The sequence below is a fragment of the Papaver somniferum genome, unplaced genomic scaffold (assembly GCF_003573695.1).
Source record: "Papaver somniferum cultivar HN1 unplaced genomic scaffold, ASM357369v1 unplaced-scaffold_57, whole genome shotgun sequence".
NCBI lineage: Eukaryota > Viridiplantae > Streptophyta > Magnoliopsida > Ranunculales > Papaveraceae > Papaver > Papaver somniferum.
Window position 1 is genome coordinate 1,525,214 of NW_020648415.1, and position 27,668 is coordinate 1,552,881.

Below are 27,668 nucleotides of genomic sequence, written 5' to 3' on the forward strand. Positions count from 1 at the left end.
AGTTTCAACTTCATACTTACAAAGAGGGCATATATCATCAATAGAAGGATTATAAACACTAAGTAGGGAATTAACAGGCAGCATATGAGAAAAAAAATTCCACATAAAGAACTTAATTTTGGGAAGACACTCCAAAGACCAAACCCTGCGCCAGAAAGAAGCTTCTTCCCTAGTACAACTTTCATTCATATAAGCCTTATACGCCGATTTGCTAGTAAACATACCATTATGCGTATGAGCCCACATAACTTTATCACTTTGATGCAAATTAATCTTAATAGCTCTAATTCTAATAACATCCTCCGGAGAAAATAAACTATTCAACAAATTTAGATTCCAACAGTTGTTGTTCACATCAATAAGATCTTTCACATAACCATAATCTTTATAATTTATATTATTAGAAACAGGTGTAGCATAAGATATCCAATTATCAAGCCAGATATTAGTAGAAACACCATCATTAATTTTTCTAAGTATGTTTGCTTTAATAAAAACTAATCTCTTTACTATACCTTTCCAAATCCAACAAGAAGAGTCTGCTGCCATAATCTTTCTGTGAAGAGTGGTCCTTCAACTCTATGTACTTTTCCTTCTAGCCTCTTCGAAAAAGAAGAAGCCTTCATTTTCAGGTACTCACCAGACGGATCAACCAGATATTTGATGAACTTAAGAATGGTCGGTCGAAACCGTAGCAAATGTAAATCACCATAGCAGAGCTTACAGAAGCATATATCTAGGACAATGACTCACCATAGCCTACTATTTACGGTAATAAAAACGTTTCCCCAAAATGTCAATCATTCGAGACTTTTTCCATAAGCAAAGATTTAGGTGACGGAAAATGTATCCCAACTCAGAATGGTTGATTTAGAAAATAGACTTAAAGAGGTTCAATTCAACGTTTCTTACCCACTAGAAACAATAGTTGATACTTATTTGATTTGTTTAATCCTAATTTCTTCAATATGCACAGTCAAACTCACCAAACTTGTAACCAACCAATAGTTGTGCGCAGTATAAATAAGTCATGGAATTCTGGGTTCATTCTAAGTAACGATTGCAAAAGAGAATGTCGAAGTCATTCATCGATAATGCATGCACCGCTATCTTCTTTGTTCTTCTGATTCAGTTTGCTTTTGCTCACAGTAACAGGGTATTCTTAAACGAGAAATTACCATGCAAAACTTTTACACTATACCTTCACGACACCCTGTTTAATGTTACGAATGCGGATAACGCAACATCGTCTGCAGTAACTAATGCCACGGGTATTAGCAACTTTCAGTTTGGAACACTTATAGTCTTTGATGATCCGTTAACCCTGGATCAACATATTTTATCTAGCCCGGTGGCTAGAGCTCAAGGTTTCTTCTTCTATGATATGAAGACTAGATACAACGCTTGGTTTGCATTTTCGGTAATCTTCAATTCTTCCGACTATGTGGGAACTTTGAATCTTATGGGTGCGGATATGATGAATCAAAAGACTAGAGATATTTCCGTCGTTGGTGGCACTGGTGATTTTTTTATGACGAGAGGGATAGCAACGTTGAAAACGGATGCGGCCCAAGGATTTGCATATTTTAGTCTCAAAATGGACATCAAACTCTACGAGTGTTACTACTAGTCGTTTTCCTGCGCATATCGTTTCATTTTGATTTTCCTTTTGCATGCATGATTACTACTAGTTTATCTTATTGTAATTTCTTATGAATAAGTGCTGATCACTAGTGACTATTTTTCCTTTTAATTTTGTTCCCTTTCTATGGTGGTGCTCCGCCGGGGAAAGAGGTCCAGATACTTGAAAGAGAAGCTTCACAATTGCCAAACACTAGCTAGGATCGACTGGAAAGAAATCCAACCTGATACGTCTTCAAGATGATTTACCAGTTTTCGGGTGTTCTTTTTATTTCCTGCTTCTTTTTTTGGTGGGTTTGCCTTTATGTGCTCTACGTGTATTTCTTCTTTTTTTAATTGAATCTTTTTCCCAGTAGTAAATTTCAATAAAATAAGAAATAAAAAGAAAATGTATTGCAGTGTGGACAAGACAAGCTTGTCAAAACCATCACTATAAAGTTTTTTTGTTTTACACATACTATGACGTTGCAAAAACCTGGTCATTTAGAAGAGACTTGTTATAGGGGCTTCACATACTAATAGAAAGGTTTGACTAATTGGACATGTTGAAGGGTGAATTTGATTTTTGATCATACCGGTTCTAGTCACACCAAATGACCTCACACTTCCAAATATGGTAAGAGAGAGAGTCCTCCTTCCATTGTACCTTTTTTTTTGGTGAGAAAAACTACCTGGGATTAACTTAAAAGTGAAGTACAAACATCAATTAGGGGATCCTTCCTTACAAGACCATCCAAAAAAGGAGGAAAAGAAACCCAATTGTTCTTAATACAGTACTTTCTAGCTCGACGAACAAGCTTATCAGCTAGATTTTTTTTGACACGATTAATATACACAAGTTTAAAACTACTATTACTAGACAACAAACTCATACAATCCTTAAGAACATCACTGCTCCACCAACCCACTTTTGAACAGTCTCCATTCAAAAAATCCACCATTTGAAGACAGTCGCTAAGAAAAATGACTCTAGACAGATTCATCTCTATAGCCCAAGAGATAGCCAAAAAAAGTGCATTTGATTCAGCTCCAACCGCATCTGGAATCAGCCCAAAGTCAGCACGAGAACCCTTTATTATTCCTGCCAAATCACACCAGAAAATACCAACAACCATATTAAAATCCTTGTAAGAGCCATCAATAAACACAAAATTTTCCACCTCAGTTCTGCAGATCTTTTTATGTAAGTTACTATCTCTCACAGGAATGAAAGGTTTAATATATGAGTTTATCATTCTTTTCACATCTAGTATAACTTTATTTAGATCAATAGCAATCTTTCTTAAAACCACACCACACCGCAACTTCCAGATACACCACATTATAATAGCAGCAATACTTGGCCAGTTAACATTATAAGGAGAGTCACCCAAACCGTTTTCAAACCACATAAGAAAATAATTATCTATCCCTTGCGGATCAGGCGAAATTAAATGCTGAAACGACATACCAAACCAAACATGTGAAGCAATCGGACACTGGGCTAGTAAATGTAACTCAGTTTCAACTTCATTCTTACAAAGAGGGCATATATCATCAATAGAAGGATTATAAACACTAAGTAGGGAATTAACAGGCAGCATATGAGAAAAAAAATTCCACATAAAGAACTTAATTTTGGGAAGACACTCCAAAGACAAAACCCTGCGCCAGAAAGAAGCTTCTTCCCTAGTACAACTTTCATTCATATAAGCCTTATACGCCGATTTGCTAGTAAACATACCATTATGCGTATGAGCCCACATAACTTTATCACTTTGATGCAAATTAATCTTAATAGCTCTAATTCTAATAACATCCTCCGGAGAAAATAAACTATTCAACAAATTTAGATTCCAACAGTTGTTGTTCACATCAATAAGATCTTTCACATAACCATAATCTTTATAATTTATATTATTAGAAACAGGTGTAGCATAAGATATCCAATTATCAAGCCAGATATTAGTAGAAACACCATCATTAATTTTTCTAAGTATGTTTGCTTTAATAAAAACTAAGCTCTTTACTATACCTTTCCAAATCCAAGAAGAAGAGTCTGCTGCCATAATCTTTCTGTGAAGAGTGGTCCTTCAACTCTATGTACTTTTCCTTCTAGCCTCTTCGAAAAAGAAGAAGCCTTCATTTTCAGGTACTCACCAGACGGATCAACCAGATATTTGATGAACTTAAGAATGGTCGGTCGAAACCGTAGCAAATGTAAATCACCATAGCAGAGCTTACAGAAGCATATATCTAGGACAATGACTCACCATAGCCTACTATTTACGGTAATAAAAACGTTTCCCCAAAATGTCAATCATTCGAGACTTTTTCCATAAGCAAAGATTTAGGTGACGGAAAATGTATCCCAACTCAGAATGGTTGATTTAGAAAATAGACTTAAAGAGGTTCAATTCAACGTTTCTTACCCACTAGAAACAATAGTTGATACTTATTTGATTTGTTTAATCCTAATTTCTTCAATATGCACAGTCAAACTCACCAAACTTGTAACCAACCAATAGTTGTGCGCAGTATAAATAAGTCATGGAATTCTGGGTTCATTCTAAGTAACGATTGCAAAAGAGAATGTCGAAGTCATTCATCGATAATGCATGCACCGCTATCTTCTTTGTTCTTCTGATTCAGTTTGCTTTTGCTCACAGTAACAGGGTATTCTTAAACGAGAAATTACCATGCAAAACTTTTACACTATACCTTCACGACACCCTGTTTAATGTTACGAATGCGGATAACGCAACATCGTCTGCAGTAACTAATGCCACGGGTATTAGCAACTTTCAGTTTGGAACACTTATAGTCTTTGATGATCCGTTAACCCTGGATCAACATATTTTATCTAGCCCGGTGGCTAGAGCTCAAGGTTTCTTCTTCTATGATATGAAGACTAGATACAACGCTTGGTTTGCATTTTCGGTAATCTTCAATTCTTCCGACTATGTGGGAACTTTGAATCTTATGGGTGCGGATATGATGAATCAAAAGACTAGAGATATTTCCGTCGTTGGTGGCACTGGTGATTTTTTTATGACGAGAGGGATAGCAACGTTGAAAACGGATGCGGCCCAAGGATTTGCATATTTTCGTCTCAAAATGGACATCAAACTCTACGAGTGTTACTACTAGTCGTTTTCCTGCGCATATCGTTTCATTTTGATTTTCCTTTTGCATGCATGATTACTACTAGTTTATCTTATTGTAATTTCTTATGAATAAGTGCTGATCACTAGTGACTATTTTTCCTTTTAATTTTGTTCCCTTTCTATGGTGGTGCTCCGCCGGGGAAAGAGGTCCAGATACTTGAAAGAGAAGCTTCACAATTGCCAAACACTAGCTAGGATCGACTGGAAAGAAATCCAACCTGATACGTCTTCAAGATGATTTACCAGTTTTCGGGTGTTCTTTTTATTTCCTGCTTCTTTTTTTGGTGGGTTTTCCTTTATGTGCTCTACGTGTATTTCTTCTTTTTTTTAATTGAATCTTTTTCCCAGTAGTAAATTTCAATAAAATAAGAAATAAAAAGAAAATGTATTGCAGTGTGGACAAGACAAGCTTGTCAAAACCATCACTATAAAGTTTTTTTGTTTTACACATACTATGACGTTGCAAAAACCTGGTCATTTAGAAGAGACTTGTTATAGGGGCTTCACATACTAATAGAAAGGTTTGACTAATTGGACATGTTGAAGGGTGAATTTGATTTTTGATCATACCGGTTCTAGTCACACCAAATGACCTCACACTTCCAAATATGGTAAGAGAGAGAGTCCTCCTTCCATTGTACCTTTTTTTTTGGTGAGAAAAACTACCTGGGATTAACTTAAAAGTGAAGTACAAACATCAATTAGGGGATCCTTCCTTACAAGACCATCCAAAAAAGGAGGAAAAGAAACCCAATTGTTCTTAATACAGTACTTTCTAGCTCGACGAACAAGCTTATCAGCTAGATTTTTTTTGACACGATTAATATACATAAGTTTAAAACTATTATTACTAGACACCAAACTCATACAATCCTTAAGAACATCACTGCTCCACCAACCCACTTTTGAACAGTCTCCATTCAAAAAATCCACCATTTGAAGACAGTCGCTAAGAAAAATGACTCTAGACAGATTCATCTCTATAGCCCAAGAGATAGCCAAAAAAAGTGCATTTGATTCAGCTCCAACCGCATCTGGAATCAGCCCAAAGTTAGCACGAGAACCCTTTATTATTCCTGCCAAATCACACCAGAAAATACCAACAACCATATTAAAATCCTTGTAAGAGCCATCAATAAACACAAAATTTTCCACCTCAGTTCTGCAGATCTTTTTATGTAAGTTACTATCTCTCACAGGAATGAAAGGTTTAATATATGAGTTTATCATTCTTTTCACATCTAGTATAACTTTATTTAGATCAATAGCAATCTTTCTTAAAACCACACCACACCGCAACTTCCAGATACACCACATTATAATAGCAGCAATACTTGGCCAGTTAACATTATAAGGAGAGTCACCCAAACCGTTTTCAAACCACATAAGAAAATAATTATCTATCCCTTGCGGATCAGGCGAAATTAAATGCTGAAACGACATACCAAACCAAACATGTGAAGCAATCGGACACTGGGCTAGTAAATGTAACTCAGTTTCAACTTCATTCTTACAAAGAGGGCATATATCATCAATAAAAGGATTATAAACACTAAGTAGGGAATTAACAGGCAGCATATGAGAAAAAAAATTCCACATAAAGACCTTAATTTTGGGAAGACACTCCAAAGACCAAACCCTGCGCCAGAAAGAAGCTTCTTCCCTAGTACAACTTTCATTCATATAAGCCTTATACGCCGATTTGCTAGTAAACATACCATTATGCGTATGAGCCCACATAACTTTATCACTTTGATGCAAATTAATCTTAATAGCTCTAATTCTAATAACATCCTCCGGAGAAAATAAACTATTCAACAAATTTAGATTCCAACAGTTGTTGTTCACATCAATAAGATCTTTCACATAACCATAATCTTTATAATTTATATTATTAGAAACAGGTGTAGCATAAGATATCCAATTATCAACCAGATATTAGTAGAAACACCATCATTAATTTTTCTAAGTATGTTTGCTTTAATAAAAACTAAGCTCTTTACTATACCTTTCCAAATCCAAGAAGAAGAGTCTGCTGCCATAATCTTTCTGTGAAGAGTGGTCCTTCAACTCTATGTACTTTTCCTTCTAGCCTCTTCGAAAAAGAAGAAGCCTTCATTTTCAGGTACTCACCAGACGGATCAACCAGATATTTGATGAACTTAAGAATGGTCGGTCGAAACCGTAGCAAATGTAAATCACCATAGCAGAGCTTACAGAAGCATATATCTAGGACAATGACTCACCATAGCCTACTATTTACGGTAATAAAAACGTTTCCCCAAAATGTCAATCATTCGAGACTTTTTCCATAAGCAAAGATTTAGGTGACGGAAAATGTATCCCAACTCAGAATGGTTGATTTAGAAAATAGACTTAAAGAGGTTCAATTCAACGTTTCTTACCCACTAGAAACAATAGTTGATACTTATTTGATTTGTTTAATCCTAATTTCTTCAATATGCACAGTCAAACTCACCAAACTTGTAACCAACCAATAGTTGTGCGCAGTATAAATAAGTCATGGAATTCTGGGTTCATTCTAAGTAACGATTGCAAAAGAGAATGTCGAAGTCATTCATCGATAATGCATGCACCGCTATCTTCTTTGTTCTTCTGATTCAGTTTGCTTTTGCTCACAGTAACAGGGTATTCTTAAACGAGAAATTACCATGCAAAACTTTTACACTATACCTTCACGACACCCTGTTTAATGTTACGAATGCGGATAACGCAACATCGTCTGCAGTAACTAATGCCACGGGTATTAGCAACTTTCAGTTTGGAACACTTATAGTCTTTGATGATCCGTTAACCCTGGATCAACATATTTTATCTAGCCCGGTGGCTAGAGCTCAAGGTTTCTTCTTCTATGATATGAAGACTAGATACAACGCTTGGTTTGCATTTTCGGTAATCTTCAATTCTTCCGACTGTGGGAACTTTGAATCTTATGGGTGCGGATATGATGAATCAAAAGACTAGAGATATTTCCGTCGTTGGTGGCACTGGTGATTTTTTTATGACGAGAGGGATAGCAACGTTGAAAACGGATGCGGCCCAAGGATTTGCATATTTTCGTCTCAAAATGGACATCAAACTCTACGAGTGTTACTACTAGTCGTTTTCCTGCGCATATCGTTTCATTTTGATTTTCCTTTTGCATGCATGATTACTACTAGTTTATCTTATTGTAATTTCTTATGAATAAGTGCTGATCACTAGTGACTATTTTTCCTTTTAATTTTGTTCCCTTTCTATGGTGGTGCTCCGCCAGGGAAAGAGGTCCAGATACTTGAAAGAGAAGCTTCACAATTGCCAAACACTAGCTAGGATCGACTGGAAAGAAATCCAACCTGATACGTCTTCAAGATGATTTACCAGTTTTCGGGTGTTCTTTTTATTTCCTGCTTCTTTTTTTGGTGGGTTTGCCTTTATGTGCTCTACGTGTATTTCTTCTTTTTTTAATTGAATCTTTTTCCCAGTAGTAAATTTCAATAAAATAAGAAATAAAAAGAAAATGTATTGCAGTGTGGACAAGACAAGCTTGTCAAAACCATCACTATAAAGTTTTTTTGTTTTACACATACTATGACGTTGCAAAAACCTGGTCATTTAGAAGAGACTTGTTATAGGGGCTTCACATACTAATAGAAAGGTTTGACTAATTGGACATGTTGAAGGGTGAATTTGATTTTTGATCATACCGGTTCTAGTCACACCAAATGACCTCACACTTCCAAATATGGTAAGAGAGAGAATCCTCCTTCCATTGTACCTTTTTTTTTGGTGAGAAAAACTACCTGGGATTAACTTAAAAGTGAAGTACAAACATCAATTAGGGGATCCTTCCTTACAAGACCATCCAAAAAAGGAGGAAAAGAAACCCAATTGTTCTTAATACAGTACTTTCTAGCTCGACGAACAAGCTTATCAGCTAGATTTTTTTTGACACGATTAATATACACAAGTTTAAAACTACTATTACTAGACAACAAACTCATACAATCCTTAAGAACATCACTGCTCCACCAACCCACTTTTGAACAGTCTCCATTCAAAAAATCCACCATTTGAAGACAGTCGCTAAGAAAAATGACTCTAGACAGATTCATCTCTATAGCCCAAGAGATACCCAAAAAAAGTGCATTTGATTCAGCTCCAACCGCATCTGGAATCAGCCCAAAGTCAGCACGAGAACCCTTTATTATTCCTGCCAAATCACACCAGAAAATACCAACAACCATATTAAAATCCTTGTAAGAGCCATCAATAAACACAAAATTTTCCACCTCAGTTCTGCAGATCTTTTTATGTAAGTTACTATCTCTCACAGGAATGAAAGGTTTAATATATGAGTTTATCATTCTTTTCACATCTAGTATAACTTTATTTAGATCAATAGCAATCTTTCTGAAAACCACACCACACCGCAACTTCCAGATACACCACATTATAATAGCAGCAATACTTGGCCAGTTAACATTATAAGGAGAGTCACCCAAACCGTTTTCAAACCACATAAGAAAATAATTATCTATCCCTTGCGGATCAGGCGAAATTAAATGCTGAAACGACATACCAAACCAAACATGTGAAGCAATCGGACACTGGGCTAGTAAATGTAACTCAGTTTCAACTTCATACTTACAAAGAGGGCATATATCATCAATAGAAGGATTATAAACACTAAGTAGGGAATTAACAGGCAGCATATGAGAAAAAAAATTCCACATAAAGAACTTAATTTTGGGAAGACACTCCAAAGACCAAACCCTGCGCCAGAAAGAAGCTTCTTCCCTAGTACAACTTTCATTCATATAAGCCTTATACGCCGATTTGCTAGTAAACATACCATTATGCGTATGAGCCCACATAACTTTATCACTTTGATGCAAATTAATCTTAATAGCTCTAATTCTAATAACATCCTCTGGAGAAAATAAACTATTCAACAAATTTAGATTCCAACAGTTGTTGTTCACATCAATAAGATCTTTCACATAACCATAATCTTTATAATTTATATTATTAGAAACAGGTGTAGCATAAGATATCCAATTATCAAGCCAGATATTAGTAGAAACACCATCATTAATTTTTCTAAGTATGTTTGCTTTAATAAAATCTAAGCTCTTTACTATACCTTTCCAAATCCAACAAGAAGAGTCTGCTGCCATAATCTTTCTGTGAAGAGTGGTCCTTCAACTCTATGTACTTTTCCTTCTAGCCTCTTCGAAAAAGAAGAAGCCTTCATTTTCAGGTACTCACCAGACGGATCAACCAGATATTTGATGAACTTAAGAATGGTCGGTCGAAACCGTAGCAAATGTAAATCACCATAGCAGAGCTTACAGAAGCATATATCTAGGACAATGACTCACCATAGCCTACTATTTACGGTAATAAAAACGTTTCCCCAAAATGTCAATCATTCGAGACTTTTTCCATAAGCAAAGATTTAGGTGACGGAAAATGTATCCCAACTCAGAATGGTTGATTTAGAAAATAGACTTAAAGAGGTTCAATTCAACGTTTCTTACCCACTAGAAACAATAGTTGATACTTATTTGATTTGTTTAATCCTAATTTCTTCAATATGCACAGTCAAACTCACCAAACTTGTAACCAACCAATAGTTGTGCGCAGTATAAATAAGTCATGGAATTCTGGGTTCATTCTAAGTAACGATTGCAAAAGAGAATGTCGAAGTCATTCATCGATAATGCATGCACCGCTATCTTCTTTGTTCTTCTGATTCAGTTTGCTTTTGCTCACAGTAACAGGGTATTCTTAAACGAGAAATTACCATGCAAAACTTTTACACTATACCTTCACGACACCCTGTTTAATGTTACGAATGCGGATAACGCAACATCGTCTGCAGTAACTAATGCCACGGGTATTAGCAACTTTCAGTTTGGAACACTTATAGTCTTTGATGATCCGTTAACCCTGGATCAACATATTTTATCTAGCCCGGTGGCTAGAGCTCAAGGTTTCTTCTTCTATGATATGAAGACTAGATACAACGCTTGGTTTGCATTTTCGGTAATCTTCAATTCTTCCGACTATGTGGGAACTTTGAATCTTATGGGTGCGGATATGATGAATCAAAAGACTAGAGATATTTCCGTCGTTGGTGGCACTGGTGATTTTTTTATGACGAGAGGGATAGCAACGTTGAAAACGGATGCGGCCCAAGGATTTGCATATTTTCGTCTCAAAATGGACATCAAACTCTACGAGTGTTACTACTAGTCGTTTTCCTGCGCATATCGTTTCATTTTGATTTTCCTTTTGCATGCATGATTACTACTAGTTTATCTTATTGTAATTTCTTATGAATAAGTGCTGATCACTAGTGACTATTTGTCCTTTTAATTTTGTTCCCTTTCTATGGTGGTGCTCCGCCGGGGAAAGAGGTCCAGATACTTGAAAGAGAAGCTTCACAATTGCCAAACACTAGCTACGATCGACTGGAAAGAAATCCAACCTGATACGTCTTCAAGATGATTTACCAGTTTTCGGGTGTTCTTTTTATTTCCTGCTTCTTTTTTTGGTGGATTTGCCTTTATGTGCTCTACGTGTATTTCTTCTTTTTTTAATTGAATCTTTTTCCCAGTAGTAAATTTCAATAAATAAGAAATAAAAAGAAAATGTATTGCAGTGTGGACAAGACAAGCCTGTCAAAACCATCACTATAAAGTTTTTGTGTTTGACACATACTATGCCGTTGCAAAAACCTGGTCATTTAGAAGAGACTTGTTATAGGGGCTTCACATACTAATAGAAAGGTTTGACTAATTGGACATGTTGAAGGGTGAATTTGATTTTTGATCATACCGGTTCTAGTCACACCAAATGACCTCACACTTCCAAATATGGTAAGAGAGAGAGTCCTCCTTCCATTGTACCTTTTTTTTTGGTGAGAAAAACTACCTGGGATTAACTTAAAAGTGAAGTACAAACATCAATTAGGGGATCCTTCCTTACAAGACCATCCAAAAAAGGAGGAAAAGAAACCCAATTGTTCTTAATACAGTACTTTCTAGCTCGACGAACAAGCTTATCAGCTAGATTTTTTTTGACACGATTAATATACATAAGTTTAAAACTATTATTACTAGACAACAAACTCATACAATCCTTAAGAACATCACTGCTCCACCAACCCACTTTTGAACAGTCTCCATTCAAAAAATCCACCATTTGAAGACAGTCGCTAAGAAAAATGACTCTAGACAGATTCATCTCTATAGCCCAAGAGATACCTAAAAAAAGTGCATTTGATTCAGCTCCAACCGCATCTGGAATCAGCCCAAAGTCAGCACGAGAACCCTTTATTATTCCTGCCAAATCACACCAGAAAATACCAACAACCATATTAAAATCCTTGTAAGAGCCATCAATAAACACAAAATTTTCCACCTCAGTTCTGCAGATCTTTTTATGTAAGTTACTATCTCTCACAGGAATGAAAGGTTTAATATATGAGTTTATCATTCTTTTCACATCTAGTATAACTTTATTTAGATCAATAGCAATCTTTCTGAAAACCACACCACACCGCAACTTCCAGATACACCACATTATAATAGCAGCAATACTTGGCCAGTTAACATTATAAGGAGAGTCACCCAAACCGTTTTCAAACCACATAAGAAAATAATTATCTATCCCTTGCGGATCAGGCGAAATTAAATGCTGAAACGACATACCAAACCAAACATGTGAAGCAATCGGACACTGGGCTAGTAAATGTAACTCAGTTTCAACTTCATACTTACAAAGAGGGCATATATCATCAATAGAAGGATTATAAACACTAAGTAGGGAATTAACAGGCAGCATATGAGAAAAAAAATTCCACATAAAGAACTTAATTTTGGGAAGACACTCCAAAGACCAAACCCTGCGCCAGAAAGAAGCTTCTTCCCTAGTACAACTTTCATTCATATAAGCCTTATACGCCGATTTGCTAGTAAACATACCATTATGCGTATGAGCCCACATAACTTTATCACTTTGATGCAAATTAATCTTAATAGCTCTAATTCTAATAACATCCTCCGGAGAAAATAAACTATTCAACAAATTTAGATTCCAACAGTTGTTGTTCACATCAATAAGATCTTTCACATAACCATAATCTTTATAATTTATATTATTAGAAACAGGTGTAGCATAAGATATCCAATTATCAAGCCAGATATTAGTAGAAACACCATCATTAATTTTTCTAAGTATGTTTGCTTTAATAAAAACTAATCTCTTTACTATACCTTTCCAAATCCAACAAGAAGAGTCTGCTGCCATAATCTTTCTGTGAAGAGTGGTCCTTCAACTCTATGTACTTTTCCTTCTAGCCTCTTCGAAAAAGAAGAAGCCTTCATTTTCAGGTACTCACCAGACGGATCAACCAGATATTTGATGAACTTAAGAATGGTCGGTCGAAACCGTAGCAAATGTAAATCACCATAGCAGAGCTTACAGAAGCATATATCTAGGACAATGACTCACCATAGCCTACTATTTACGGTAATAAAAACGTTTCCCCAAAATGTCAATCATTCGAGACTTTTTCCATAAGCAAAGATTTAGGTGACGGAAAATGTATCCCAACTCAGAATGGTTGATTTAGAAAATAGACTTAAAGAGGTTCAATTCAACGTTTCTTACCCACTAGAAACAATAGTTGATACTTATTTGATTTGTTTAATCCTAATTTCTTCAATATGCACAGTCAAACTCACCAAACTTGTAACCAACCAATAGTTGTGCGCAGTATAAATAAGTCATGGAATTCTGGGTTCATTCTAAGTAACGATTGCAAAAGAGAATGTCGAAGTCATTCATCGATAATGCATGCACCGCTATCTTCTTTGTTCTTCTGATTCAGTTTGCTTTTGCTCACAGTAACAGGGTATTCTTAAACGAGAAATTACCATGCAAAACTTTTACACTATACCTTCACGACACCCTGTTTAATGTTACGAATGCGGATAACGCAACATCGTCTGCAGTAACTAATGCCACGGGTATTAGCAACTTTCAGTTTGGAACACTTATAGTCTTTGATGATCCGTTAACCCTGGATCAACATATTTTATCTAGCCCGGTGGCTAGAGCTCAAGGTTTCTTCTTCTATGATATGAAGACTAGATACAACGCTTGGTTTGCATTTTCGGTAATCTTCAATTCTTCCGACTATGTGGGAACTTTGAATCTTATGGGTGCGGATATGATGAATCAAAAGACTAGAGATATTTCCGTCGTTGGTGGCACTGGTGATTTTTTTATGACGAGAGGGATAGCAACGTTGAAAACGGATGCGGCCCAAGGATTTGCATATTTTCGTCTCAAAATGGACATCAAACTCTACGAGTGTTACTACTAGTCGTTTTCCTGCGCATATCGTTTCATTTTGATTTTCCTTTTGCATGCATGATTACTACTAGTTTATCTTATTGTAATTTCTTATGAATAAGTGCTGATCACTAGTGACTATTTGTCCTTTTAATTTTGTTCCCTTTCTATGGTGGTGCTCCGCCGGGGAAAGAGGTCCAGATACTTGAAAGAGAAGCTTCACAATTGCCAAACACTAGCTACGATCGACTGGAAAGAAATCCAACCTGATACGTCTTCAAGATGATTTACTAGTTTTCGGGTGTTCTTTTTATTTCCTGCTTCTTTTTTTGGTGGATTTGCCTTTATGTGCTCTACGTGTATTTCTTCTTTTTTTAATTGAATCTTTTTCCCAGTAGTAAATTTCAATAAATAAGAAATAAAAAGAAAATGTATTGCAGTGTGGACAAGACAAGCCTGTCAAAACCATCACTATAAAGTTTTTGTGTTTGACACATACTATGCCGTTGCAAAAACCTGGTCATTTAGAAGAGACTTGTTATAGGGGCTTCACATACTAATAGAAAGGTTTGACTAATTGGACATGTTGAAGGGTGAATTTGATTTTTGATCATACCGGTTCTAGTCACACCAAATGACCTCACACTTTCAAATATGGTAAGAGAGAGAGTCCTCCTTCCATTGTACCTTTTTTTTTGGTGAGAAAAACTACCTGGGATTAACTTAAAAGTGAAGTACAAACATCAATTAGAGGATCCTTCCTTACAAGACCATCCAAAAAAGGAGGAAAAGAAACCCAATTGTTCTTAATACAGTACTCTCTAACTCGACGAACAAGCTTATCAGCTAGATTGTTTTTGACACGATTAATATACATAAGTTTAAAACTACTATTACTAGACAACAAACTCATACAATCCTTAAGAACATCACTGCTCCACCAACCCACTTTTGAACAGTCTCCATTCAAAAAATTCACCATTTGAAGACAGTCGCTAAGAAAAATGACTCTAGACAGATTCATCTCTATAGCCCAAGAGATACCCAAAAAAAGTGCATTTGATTCAGCTCCAACCGCATCTGGAATCAGCCCAAAGTCAGCACGAGAACCCTTTATTATTCCTGCCAAATCACACCAGAAAATACCAACAACCATATTAAAATCCTTGTAAGAGCCATCAATAAACACAAAATTTTCCACCTCAGTTCTGCAGATCTTTTTATGTAAGTTACTATCTCTCACAGGAATGAAAGGTTTAATATATGAGTTTATCATTCTTTTCACATCTAGTATAACTTTATTTAGATCAATAGCAATCTTTCTGAAAACCACACCACACCGCAACTTCCAGATACACCACATTATAATAGCAGCAATACTTGGCCAGTTAACATTATAAGGAGAGTCACCCAAACCGTTTTCAAACCACATAAGAAAATAATTATCTATCCCTTGCGGATCAGGCGAAATTAAATGCTGAAACGACATACCAAACCAAACATGTGAAGCAATCGGACACTGGGCTAGTAAATGTAACTCAGTTTCAACTTCATACTTACAAAGAGGGCATATATCATCAATAGAAGGATTATAAACACTAAGTAGGGAATTAACAGGCAGCATATGAGAAAAAAAATTCCACATAAAGAACTTAATTTTGGGAAGACACTCCAAAGACCAAACCCTGCGCCAGAAAGAAGCTTCTTCCCTAGTACAACTTTCATTCATATAAGCCTTATACGCCGATTTGCTAGTAAACATACCATTATGCGTATGAGCCCACATAACTTTATCACTTTGATGCAAATTAATCTTAATAGCTCTAATTCTAATAACATCCTCCGGAGAAAATAAACTATTCAACAAATTTAGATTCCAACAGTTGTTGTTCACATCAATAAGATCTTTCACATAACCATAATCTTTATAATTTATATTATTAGAAACAGGTGTAGCATAAGATATCCAATTATCAAGCCAGATATTAGTAGAAACACCATCATTAATTTTTCTAAGTATGTTTGCTTTAATAAAAACTAATCTCTTTACTATACCTTTCCAAATCCAACAAGAAGAGTCTGCTGCCATAATCTTTCTGTGAAGAGTGGTCCTTCAACTCTATGTACTTTTCCTTCTAGCCTCTTCGAAAAAGAAGAAGCCTTCATTTTCAGGTACTCACCAGACGGATCAACCAGATATTTGATGAACTTAAGAATGGTCGGTCGAAACCGTAGCAAATGTAAATCACCATAGCAGAGCTTACAGAAGCATATATCTAGGACAATGACTCACCATAGCCTACTATTTACGGTAATAAAAACGTTTCCCCAAAATGTCAATCATTCGAGACTTTTTCCATAAGCAAAGATTTAGGTGACGGAAAATGTATCCCAACTCAGAATGGTTGATTTAGAAAATAGACTTAAAGAGGTTCAATTCAACGTTTCTTACCCACTAGAAACAATAGTTGATACTTATTTGATTTGTTTAATCCTAATTTCTTCAATATGCACAGTCAAACTCACCAAACTTGTAACCAACCAATAGTTGTGCGCAGTATAAATAAGTCATGGAATTCTGGGTTCATTCTAAGTAACGATTGCAAAAGAGAATGTCGAAGTCATTCATCGATAATGCATGCACCGCTATCTTCTTTGTTCTTCTGATTCAGTTTGCTTTTGCTCAGAGTAACAGGGTATTCTTAAACGAGAAATTACCATGCAAAACTTTTACACTATACCTTCACGACACCCTGTTTAATGTTACGAATGCGGATAACGCAACATCGTCTGCAGTAACTAATGCCACGGGTATTAGCAACTTTCAGTTTGGAACACTTATAGTCTTTGATGATCCGTTAACCCTGGATCAACATATTTTATCTAGCCCGGTGGCTAGAGCTCAAGGTTTCTTCTTCTATGATATGAAGACTAGATACAACGCTTGGTTTGCATTTTCGGTAATCTTCAATTCTTCCGACTATGTGGGAACTTTGAATCTTATGGGTGCGGATATGATGAATCAAAAGACTAGAGATATTTCCGTCGTTGGTGGCACTGGTGATTTTTTTATGACGAGAGGGATAGCAACGTTGAAAACGGATGCGGCCCAAGGATTTGCATATTTTCGTCTCAAAATGGACATCAAACTCTACGAGTGTTACTACTAGTCGTTTTCCTGCGCATATCGTTTCATTTTGATTTTCCTTTTGCATGCATGATTACTACTAGTTTATCTTATTGTAATTTCTTATGAATAAGTGCTGATCACTAGTGACTATTTGTCCTTTTAATTTTGTTCCCTTTCTATGGTGGTGCTCCGCCGGGGAAAGAGGTCCAGATACTTGAAAGAGAAGCTTCACAATTGCCAAACACTAGCTACGATCGACTGGAAAGAAATCCAACCTGATACGTCTTCAAGATGATTTACTAGTTTTCGGGTGTTCTTTTTATTTCCTGCTTCTTTTTTTGGTGGATTTGCCTTTATGTGCTCTACGTGTATTTCTTCTTTTTTTAATTGAATCTTTTTCCCAGTAGTAAATTTCAATAAATAAGAAATAAAAAGAAAATGTATTGCAGTGTGGACAAGACAAGCTTGTCAAAACCATCACTATAAAGTTTTTGTGTTTGACACATACTATGCCGTTGCAAAAACCTGGTCATTTAGAAGAGACTTGTTATAGGGGCTTCACATACTAATAGAAAGGTTTGACTAATTGGACATGTTGAAGGGTGAATTTGATTTTTGATCATACCGGTTCTAGTCACACCAAATGACCTCACACTTCCAAATATGGTAAGAGAGAGAGTCCTCCTTCCATTGTACCTTTTTTTTTGGTGAGAAAAACTACCTGGGATTAACTTAAAAGTGAAGTACAAACATCAATTAGGGGATCCTTCCTTACAAGACCATCCAAAAAAGGAGGAAAAGAAACCCAATTGTTCTTAATACAGTACTTTCTAGCTCGACGAACAAGCTTATCAGCTAGATTTTTTTTGACACGATTAATATACATAAGTTTAAAACTACTATTACTAGACAACAAACTCATACAATCCTTAAGAACATCACTGCTCCACCAACCCACTTTTGAACAGTCTCCATTCAAAAAATCCACCATTTGAAGACAGTCGCTAAGAAAAATGACTCTAGACAGATTCATCTCTATAGCCCAAGAGATACCCAAAAAAAGTGCATTTGATTCAGCTCCAACCGCATCTGGAATCAGCCCAAAGTCAGCACGAGAACCCTTTATTATTCCTGCCAAATCACACCAGAAAATACCAACAACCATATTAAAATCCTTGTAAGAGCCATCAATAAACACAAAATTTTCCACCTCAGTTCTGCAGATCTTTTTATGTAAGTTACTATCTCTCACAGGAATGAAAGGTTTAATATATGAGTTTATCATTCTTTTCACATCTAGTATAACTTTATTTAGATCAATAGCAATCTTTCTGAAAACCACACCACACCGCAACTTCCAGATACACCACATTATAATAGCAGCAATACTTGGCCAGTTAACATTATAAGGAGAGTCACCCAAACCGTTTTCAAACCACATAAGAAAATAATTATCTATCCCTTGCGGACCAGGCGAAATTAAATGCTGAAACGACATACCAAACCAAACATGTGAAGCAATCGGACACTGGGCTAGTAAATGTAACTCAGTTTCAACTTCATTCTTACAAAGAGGGCATATATCATCAATAGAAGGATTATAAACACTAAGTAGGGAATTAACAGGCAGCATATGAGAAAAAAAATTCCACATAAAGAACTTAATTTTGGGAAGACACTCCAAAGACCAAACCCTGCGCCAGAAAGAAGCTTCTTCCCTAGTACAACTTTCATTCATATAAGCCTTATACGCCGATTTGCTAGTAAACATACCATTATGCGTATGAGCCCACATAACTTTATCACTTTGATGCAAATTAATCTTAATAGCTCTAATTCTAATAACATCCTCCGGAGAAAATAAACTATTCAACAAATTTAGATTCCAACAGTTGTTGTTCACATCAATAAGATCTTTCACATAACCATAATCTTTATAATTTATATTATTAGAAACAGGTGTAGCATAAGATATCCAATTATCAAGCCAGATATTAGTAGAAACACCATCATTAATTTTTCTAAGTATGTTTGCTTTAATAAAAACTAAGCTCTTTACTATACCTTTCCAAATCCAACAAGAAGAGTCTGCTGCCATAATCTTTCTGTGAAGAGTGGTCCTTCAACTCTATGTACTTTTCCTTCTAGCCTCTTCGAAAAAGAAGAAGCCTTCATTTTCAGGTACTCACCAGACGGATCAACCAGATATTTGATGAACTTAAGAATGGTCGGTCGAAACCGTAGCAAATGTAAATCACCATAGCAGAGCTTACAGAAGCATATATCTAGGACAATGACTCACCATAGCCTACTATTTACGGTAATAAAAACGTTTCCCCAAAATGTCAATCATTCGAGACTTTTTCCATAAGCAAAGATTTAGGTGACGGAAAATGTATCCCAACTCAGAATGGTTGATTTAGAAAATAGACTTAAAGAGGTTCAATTCAACGTTTCTTACCCACTAGAAACAATAGTTGATACTTATTTGATTTGTTTAATCCTAATTTCTTCAATATGCACAGTCAAACTCACCAAACTTGTAACCAACCAATAGTTGTGCGCAGTATAAATAAGTCATGGAATTCTGGGTTCATTCTAAGTAACGATTGCAAAAGAGAATGTCGAAGTCATTCATCGATAATGCATGCACCGCTATCTTCTTTGTTCTTCTGATTCAGTTTGCTTTTGCTCACAGTAACAGGGTATTCTTAAACGAGAAATTACCATGCAAAACTTTTACACTATACCTTCACGACACCCTGTTTAATGTTACGAATGCGGATAACGCAACATCGTCTGCAGTAACTAATGCCACGGGTATTAGCAACTTTCAGTTTGGAACACTTATAGTCTTTGATGATCCGTTAACCCTGGATCAACATATTTTATCTAGCCCGGTGGCTAGAGCTCAAGGTTTCTTCTTCTATGATATGAAGACTAGATACAACGCTTGGTTTGCATTTTCGGTAATCTTCAATTCTTCCGACTATGTGGGAACTTTGAATCTTATGGGTGCGGATATGATGAATCAAAAGACTAGAGATATTTCCGTCGTTGGTGGCACTGGTGATTTTTTTATGACGAGAGGGATAGCAACGTTGAAAACGGATGCGGCCCAAGGATTTGCATATTTTAGTCTCAAAATGGACATCAAACTCTACGAGTGTTACTACTAGTCGTTTTCCTGCGCATATCGTTTCATTTTGATTTTCCTTTTGCATGCATGATTACTACTAGTTTATCTTATTGTAATTTCTTATGAATAAGTGCTGATCACTAGTGACTATTTTTCCTTTTAATTTTGTTCCCTTTCTATGGTGGTGCTCCGCCGGGGAAAGAGGTCCAGATACTTGAAAGAGAAGCTTCACAATTGCCAAACACTAGCTAGGATCGACTGGAAAGAAATCCAACCTGATACGTCTTCAAGATGATTTACCAGTTTTCGGGTGTTCTTTTTATTTCCTGCTTCTTTTTTTGGTGGGTTTGCCTTTATGTGCTCTACGTGTATTTCTTCTTTTTTTAATTGAATCTTTTTCCCAGTAGTAAATTTCAATAAAATAAGAAATAAAAAGAAAATGTATTGCAGTGTGGACAAGACAAGCTTGTCAAAACCATCACTATAAAGTTTTTTTGTTTTACACATACTATGACGTTGCAAAAACCTGGTCATTTAGAAGAGACTTGTTATAGGGGCTTCACATACTAATAGAAAGGTTTGACTAATTGGACATGTTGAAGGGTGAATTTGATTTTTGATCATACCGGTTCTAGTCACACCAAATGACCTCACACTTCCAAATATGGTAAGAGAGAGAGTCCTCCTTCCATTGTACCTTTTTTTTGGTGAGAAAAACTACCTGGGATTAACTTAAAAGTGAAGTACAAACATCAATTAGGGGATCCTTCCTTACAAGACCATCCAAAAAAGGAGGAAAAGAAACCCAATTGTTCTTAATACAGTACTTTCTAGCTCGACGAACAAGCTTATCAGCTAGATTTTTTTTGACACGATTAATATACATAAGTTTAAAACTATTATTACTAGACAACAAACTCATACAATCCTTAAGAACATCACTGCTCCACCAACCCACTTTTGAACAGTCTCCATTCAAAAAATCCACCATTTGAAGACAGTCGCTAAGAAAAATGACTCTAGACAGATTCATCTCTATAGCCCAAGAGATACCTAAAAAAAGTGCATTTGATTCAGCTCCAACCGCATCTGGAATCAGCCCAAAGTCAGCACGAGAACCCTTTATTATTCCTGCCAAATCACACCAGAAAATACCAACAACCATATTAAAATCCTTGTAAGAGCCATCAATAAACACAAAATTTTCCACCTCAGTTCTGCAGATCTTTTTATGTAAGTTACTATCTCTCACAGGAATGAAAGGTTTAATATATGAGTTTATCATTCTTTTCACATCTAGTATAACTTTATTTAGATCAATAGCAATCTTTCTGAAAACCACACCACACCGCAACTTCCAGATACACCACATTATAATAGCAGCAATACTTGGCCAGTTAACATTATAAGGAGAGTCACCCAAACCGTTTTCAAACCACATAAGAAAATAATTATCTATCCCTTGCGGATCAGGCGAAATTAAATGCTGAAACGACATACCAAACCAAACATGTGAAGCAATCGGACACTGGGCTAGTAAATGTAACTCAGTTTCAACTTCATTCTTACAAGAGGGCATATATCATCAATAGAAGGATTATAAACACTAAGTAGGGAATTAACAGGCAGCATATGAGAAAAAAAATTCCACATAAAGAACTTAATTTTGGGAAGACACTCCAAAGACCAAACCCTGCGCCAGAAAGAAGCTTCTTCCCTAGTACAACTTTCATTCATATAAGCCTTATACGCCGATTTGCTAGTAAACATACCATTATGCGTATGAGCCCACATAACTTTATCACTTTGATGCAAATTAATCTTAATAGCTCTAATTCTAATAACATCCTGGAGAAAATAAACTATTCAACAAATTTAGATTCCAACAGTTGTTGTTCACATCAATAAGATCTTTCACATAACCATAATCTTTATAATTTATATTATTAGAAACAGGTGAAGTAGCATAAGATATCCAATTATCAAGCCAGATATTAGTAGAACACCATCATTAATTTTCTAAGTATGTTTGCTTTAATAAAAACTAAGCTCTTTACTATAACTTTCCAAATCCAAGAAGAAGAGTCTGCTGCCATAATCTTCCTGTGAAGAGTGGTCCTTCAACTCTATGTACTTTTCCTTCTAGCCTCTTCGAAAAAGAAGAAGCCTTCATTTTCAGGTACTCACCAGACGGATCAACCAGATATTTGATGAACTTAAGAATGGTCGGGCGAAACCGTAGCAAATGTACCATAGCAGAGCTTACAGAAGCATATATCTAGGACACTGACTCACCATAGCCTACTATTTACGGTAATAAAAACGTTTCCCCAAAATGTCAATCATTCGAGACTTTTTCCATAAGCAAAGATTTAGGTGACGGAAAATGTATCCCAACTCAGGATGATAGATTTAGAAAATAGACTGAAAGAGGTTCAATTCAACGTTTCTTACCCACTAGAAACAATAATTGATACTTATTTGATTTGTTTAATCCTAATTTCTTCAATATGCACAGTCAAACTCACCAAACTTGTAACCAACCAATAGTTGTGCGCAGTATAAATAAGTCATGGAATTCTGGGTTCATTCTAAGTAACGATTGCAAAAGAGAATGTCGAAGTCATTCATCGATAATGCATGCACCGCTATCTTCTTTGTTCTTCTGATTCAGTTTGCTTTTGCTCACAGTAACAGGGTAGTCTTAAACGAGAAATTACCATGCAAAACTTTTACACTATACCTTCACGACACCCTGTTTAATGTTACGAATGCGGATAACGCAACATCGTCTGCAGTAACTAATGCCACGGGTATTAGCAACTTTCAGTTTGGAACACTTATAGTCTTTGATGATCCATTAACCCTGGATCAACATATTTTATCTAGCCCGGTGGCTAGAGCTCAAGGTTTCTTCTTCTATGATATGAAGACTAGATACAACGCTTGGTTTGCATTTTCGGTAATCTTCAATTCTTCCGACTATGTGGGAACTTTGAATCTTATGGGTGCGGATATGATGAATCAAAAGACTAGAGATATTTTCGTCGTTGGTGGCACTGGTGATTTTTTTATGACGAGAGGGATAGCAACGTTGAAAACGGATGCGGCCCAAGGATTTGCATATTTTCGTCTCAAAATGGACATCAAACTCTACGAGTGTTACTACTAGTCGTTGTTCTGCGCATATCGTTTCATTTTGATTTTCCTTTTGCATGCATGATTACTACTAGTTTATCTTTTTGTAATTTCTTATGAATAAGTGTTGATCACTAGTGACTATTTTTCCTTTTAATTTTGTTCCCTTTCTATGGTGGTGCTCCGCCGGGGAAAGAGGTCCAGATACTTGAAAGAGAAGCTTCACAATTGCCAAACACTAGCTACGATCGACTGGAAAGAAATCCAACCTGATACGTCTTCAAGATGATTTACCAGTTTTCGGGTGTTCTTTTTATTTCCTGCTTCTTTTTTTTTTTTTGGTGGGTTTGCCTTTATGTGCTCTACGTGTATTTCTTCTTTTTTTAATTGAATCTTTTTCCCAGTAGTAAATTTCAGTAAATAAGAAATAAATAAAAAAATGTATTGCAGTGTGGACAAGACAAGCTTGTCAAAACCATCACTATAAAGTTTTTTTGTTTGACACATACTATGACGTTGCAAAAACCTGGTCATTTAGAAAAGACTTACTATAGGGGCTTCACATACTAATAGAAAGGTTTGACTAATTGCACATGTTGAAGGGTGAATTTGATTTTTGATCCTACCGGTTCTAGTCACACCAAATGACCTCACACTTCCAAATATTGTAAAACAGAGTGTTTCCCTTCCATTGTTCCTTTTTTTTTTTTGTTGAGAAAAACCACCTGGGATTAACTAAAAGTGAAGTACAAACATCAACTAGGGGCTCCTTCCTTACAAGACCATCAAAAAAGGAGGAAAAGAAACCCAATTGTTCTTAATACAGTACTTTCTAGCTCGACGAGCAAGCTTATCAGCTAGATTGTTTTTGACACGATTAACATACATAAGTTTAAATCTACTATTACTAGACAACAAACTCATACAATCCTTAAGAACATCACTGCTCCACCAGCCCACTTTTGAACAGTCTCCATTCACAAAATCCACCATTTGAAGACAGTCACTAAGAAAAATGACTCTAGACAGATTCATCTCTATAGCCCAAGAGATACCCAAAAAAAGTGCATTTGATTCAGCTCCAACCGCATCTGGAATCAGCCTAGAGTCAGCACAAGAACCCTTTATTATTCCTGCCAAATCACACCAGAAAATACCAACTCCCATATTAAAATCCTTGTAAGAGCCATCAATAAACACAAAATGCTCCACCTCAGTTCCGCATATCTTTTTATGTAAGTTACTGTCTCTCACAGGAATGAAAGGTTTAATATATGAGTTTATCATTCTTTTCACATCTAGTATAACTTTATTTAGATCAATAGGAATCTTTCTGAAAACCACATCACATCGCAACTTCCAGATACACCACATTATAATAGCAGCAATACTTGGCCAGTTAACATTATAAGGAGAGTCACCCAAACCATTTTCAAACCACATAAGAAAATAATTATCTATCCCTTGCGGATCAGGTGAAATTAAATGCTGAAACGACATACCAAACCAAACATGTGAAGCAATCGGACACTGGGCTAGTAAATGTAACTCAGTTTCAACTTCATACTTACAAAGAGGGCATATATCATCAATAGAAGGATTATAAACACTAAGTAGGGAATTAACAGGCAGCATATGAGAAAAAAAATTCCACATAAAGAACTTAATTTTGGGAAGACACTCCAAAGACCAAACCCTGCGCCAGAAAGAAGCTTCTTCCCTAGTACAACTTTCATTCATATAAGCCTTATACGCCGATTTGCTAGTAAACATACCATTATGCGTATGAGCCCACATAACTTTATCACTCTGATGCAAATTAATCTTTATAGCTCTCATTCTAATAACATCCTCTGGAGAAAATAAACTATTCAACAAATTTAGATTCCAACAAATTTTGTTCACATCAATAAGATTTTTCATATAACCATAATCTTTATAATTTATATTATTAGAAACAGCTGGAGAAGTAGCATAAGGTATCCAATTATGAAACCAGATATTAGTAGAAGCACCATCATTAATTTTCCTAACTATGTTTGCTTTAATAAAAACTAAGCTCTTTACTATACCTTTTCAAATCCAAGAAGAAGAGTCTGCTGCCATAATCTTTCTGTGAAGAGTGGTCCTTCAACTCTATGTACTTTTCCTTCTAGCCTCTTCGAAAAAGAAGAAGCCTTCATTTTCAGGTACTCACCAAACGGATCAACCAGATATTTGATGAACTTAAGAATGGTTGGCGAAACCGTAGCAAATGTAAATCACCATAGCAGAGCTTACAGAAGCATATATCTAGGACAATGATCACCATAGCCTACTATTTACGGTAATAAAAACGTTTCCCCAAAATGTCAATCATTCGAGACTTTTTCCATAAGCAAAGATTTAGGTGACGGAAAATGTATCCCAACTCAGGATGATAGATTTAGAAAATAGACTGAAAGAGGTTCAATTCAACGTTTCTTACCCACTAGAAACAATAATTGATACTTATTTGATTTGTTTAATCCTAATTTCTTCAATATGCACAGTCAAACTCACCAAACTTGTAACCAACCAATAGTTGTGCGCAGTATAAATAAGTCATGGAATTCTGGGTTCATTCTAAGTAACGATTGCAAAAGAGAATGTCGAAGTCATTCATCGATAATGCATGCACCGCTATCTTCTTTGTTCTTCTGATTCAGTTTGCTTTTGCTCACAGTAACAGGGTAGTCTTAAACGAGAAATTACCATGCAAAACTTTTACACTATACCTTCACGACACCCTGTTTAATGTTACGAATGCGGATAACGCAACATCGTCTGCAGTAACTAATGCCACGGGTATTAGCAACTTTCAGTTTGGAACACTTATAGTCTTTGATGATCCATTAACCCTGGATCAACATATTTTATCTAGCCCGGTGGCTAGAGCTCAAGGTTTCTTCTTCTATGATATGAAGACTAGATACAACGCTTGGTTTGCATTTTCGGTAATCTTCAATTCTTCCGACTATGTGGGAACTTTGAATCTTATGGGTGCGGATATGATGAATCAAAAGACTAGAGATATTTCCGTCGTTGGTGGCACTGGTGATTTTTTTATGACGAGAGGGATAGCAACGTTGAAAACGGATGCGGCCCAAGGATTTGCATATTTTCGTCTCAAAATGGACATCAAACTCTACGAGTGTTACTACTAGTCGTTGTTCTGCGCATATCGTTTCATTTTGCTTTTCCTTTTGCATGCATGATTACTACTAGTTTATCTTATTGTAATTTCTTATGAATAAGTGTTGATCACTAGTGACTATTTTTCCTTTTAATTTTGTTCCCTTTCTATGGTGGTGCTCCGCCGGGGAAAGAGGTCCAGATACTTGAAAGAGAAGCTTCACAATTGCCAAATACTAGCTACGATCGACTGGAAAGAAATCCAACCTGATACGTCTTCAAGATGATTTACCAGTTTTCGGGTGTTCTTTTTATTTCCTGCTTCTTTTTTTTGGTGGGTTTGCTTTTATGTGCTCTACGTGTATTTCTTCTTTTTTTAATTGAATCTTTTTCCCAGTAGTAAATTTCAATAAATAAGAAATAAAAAGAAAATGTATTGCAGTGTGGGCAAGACAAGCTTGTCAAAACCATCACTATAAAGTCTTTTTGTTTGACACATACTATGCCGTTGCAAAAACCTGGTCATTTAGAAGAGACTTGTTATAGGGGCTTCACATACTAATAGAAAGGTTTGACTAATTGGACATGTTGAAGGGTGAATTTTATTTTTGATCATACCGGTTCTAGTCACACCAAATGACCTCACACTTCCAAATATGGTAAGAGAGAGAGTCCTCCTTCCATTGTACCTTTTTTTTTGGTGAGAAAAACTACCTGGGATTAACTTAAAAGTGAAGTACAAACATCAACTAGGGGATCCTTCCTTACAAGACCATCCAAAAAAGGTGGAAAAGAAACCCAATTGTTCTTCATACAATACTTTCTAGCTCGACGAACAAGCTTATCAGCTAGATTGTTTTTGACACGATTAATATACATAAGTTTAAAATTACTATTACTAGAAAACAAACTCATACAATCCTTAAGAACATCACTGCTCCACCAGCCCACT

At 36.0% G+C, this 27,668-nt stretch overlaps 7 protein-coding genes across 7 annotated transcripts; all 7 read left to right on the forward strand.

Moving 5' to 3' along the window:
* Positions 1–1,072: 1,072 nt before the first annotated feature.
* Positions 1,073–1,630, forward strand: LOC113343273 (dirigent protein 5-like). Its single transcript, XM_026587517.1, has one exon. The coding sequence runs from the start codon at positions 1,073–1,075 to the stop codon at positions 1,628–1,630; it is 558 nt and encodes a 185-aa protein (XP_026443302.1).
* A 2,582-nt stretch (positions 1,631–4,212) lies between these two features.
* Positions 4,213–4,770, forward strand: LOC113343274 (dirigent protein 5-like). The gene has a single exon (XM_026587518.1). The coding sequence runs from the start codon at positions 4,213–4,215 to the stop codon at positions 4,768–4,770; it is 558 nt and encodes a 185-aa protein (XP_026443303.1).
* Positions 4,771–10,489: 5,719 nt separating this feature from the next.
* LOC113343197 (dirigent protein 5-like) lies at positions 10,490–11,387 on the forward strand. The gene has a single exon (XM_026587468.1). The coding sequence runs from the start codon at positions 10,491–10,493 to the stop codon at positions 11,046–11,048; it is 558 nt and encodes a 185-aa protein (XP_026443253.1). The 5' UTR covers position 10,490; the 3' UTR covers positions 11,049–11,387.
* A 2,241-nt stretch (positions 11,388–13,628) lies between these two features.
* Positions 13,629–14,395, forward strand: LOC113343204 (dirigent protein 5-like). The gene has a single exon (XM_026587472.1). It carries the CDS (start codon positions 13,630–13,632, stop codon positions 14,185–14,187), a length of 558 nt encoding a protein of 185 aa, XP_026443257.1. The 5' UTR covers position 13,629; the 3' UTR covers positions 14,188–14,395.
* A 2,373-nt stretch (positions 14,396–16,768) lies between these two features.
* LOC113343276 (dirigent protein 5-like) lies at positions 16,769–17,326 on the forward strand. The gene has a single exon (XM_026587519.1). The coding sequence runs from the start codon at positions 16,769–16,771 to the stop codon at positions 17,324–17,326; it is 558 nt and encodes a 185-aa protein (XP_026443304.1).
* Positions 17,327–19,907: 2,581 nt separating this feature from the next.
* LOC113343277 (dirigent protein 5-like) lies at positions 19,908–20,465 on the forward strand. The gene has a single exon (XM_026587520.1). It carries the CDS (start codon positions 19,908–19,910, stop codon positions 20,463–20,465), a length of 558 nt encoding a protein of 185 aa, XP_026443305.1.
* Positions 20,466–26,190: 5,725 nt separating this feature from the next.
* Positions 26,191–26,748, forward strand: LOC113343278 (dirigent protein 5-like). Its single transcript, XM_026587521.1, has one exon. The coding sequence runs from the start codon at positions 26,191–26,193 to the stop codon at positions 26,746–26,748; it is 558 nt and encodes a 185-aa protein (XP_026443306.1).
* The last annotated feature ends 920 nt before the right edge of the window (positions 26,749–27,668 follow it).

What these genes read in the sequence shown, in the direction of transcription:
- LOC113343273 (XM_026587517.1), top strand. Translation starts at nt 1,073, where the DNA reads ATGTCGAAGTCATTCATCGATAATGCATGCACCGCTATCTTCTTTGTT.
- LOC113343274 (XM_026587518.1), top strand. Translation starts at nt 4,213, where the DNA reads ATGTCGAAGTCATTCATCGATAATGCATGCACCGCTATCTTCTTTGTT.
- LOC113343197 (XM_026587468.1), top strand. Translation starts at nt 10,491, where the DNA reads ATGTCGAAGTCATTCATCGATAATGCATGCACCGCTATCTTCTTTGTT.
- LOC113343204 (XM_026587472.1), top strand. Translation starts at nt 13,630, where the DNA reads ATGTCGAAGTCATTCATCGATAATGCATGCACCGCTATCTTCTTTGTT.
- LOC113343276 (XM_026587519.1), top strand. Translation starts at nt 16,769, where the DNA reads ATGTCGAAGTCATTCATCGATAATGCATGCACCGCTATCTTCTTTGTT.
- LOC113343277 (XM_026587520.1), top strand. Translation starts at nt 19,908, where the DNA reads ATGTCGAAGTCATTCATCGATAATGCATGCACCGCTATCTTCTTTGTT.
- LOC113343278 (XM_026587521.1), top strand. Translation starts at nt 26,191, where the DNA reads ATGTCGAAGTCATTCATCGATAATGCATGCACCGCTATCTTCTTTGTT.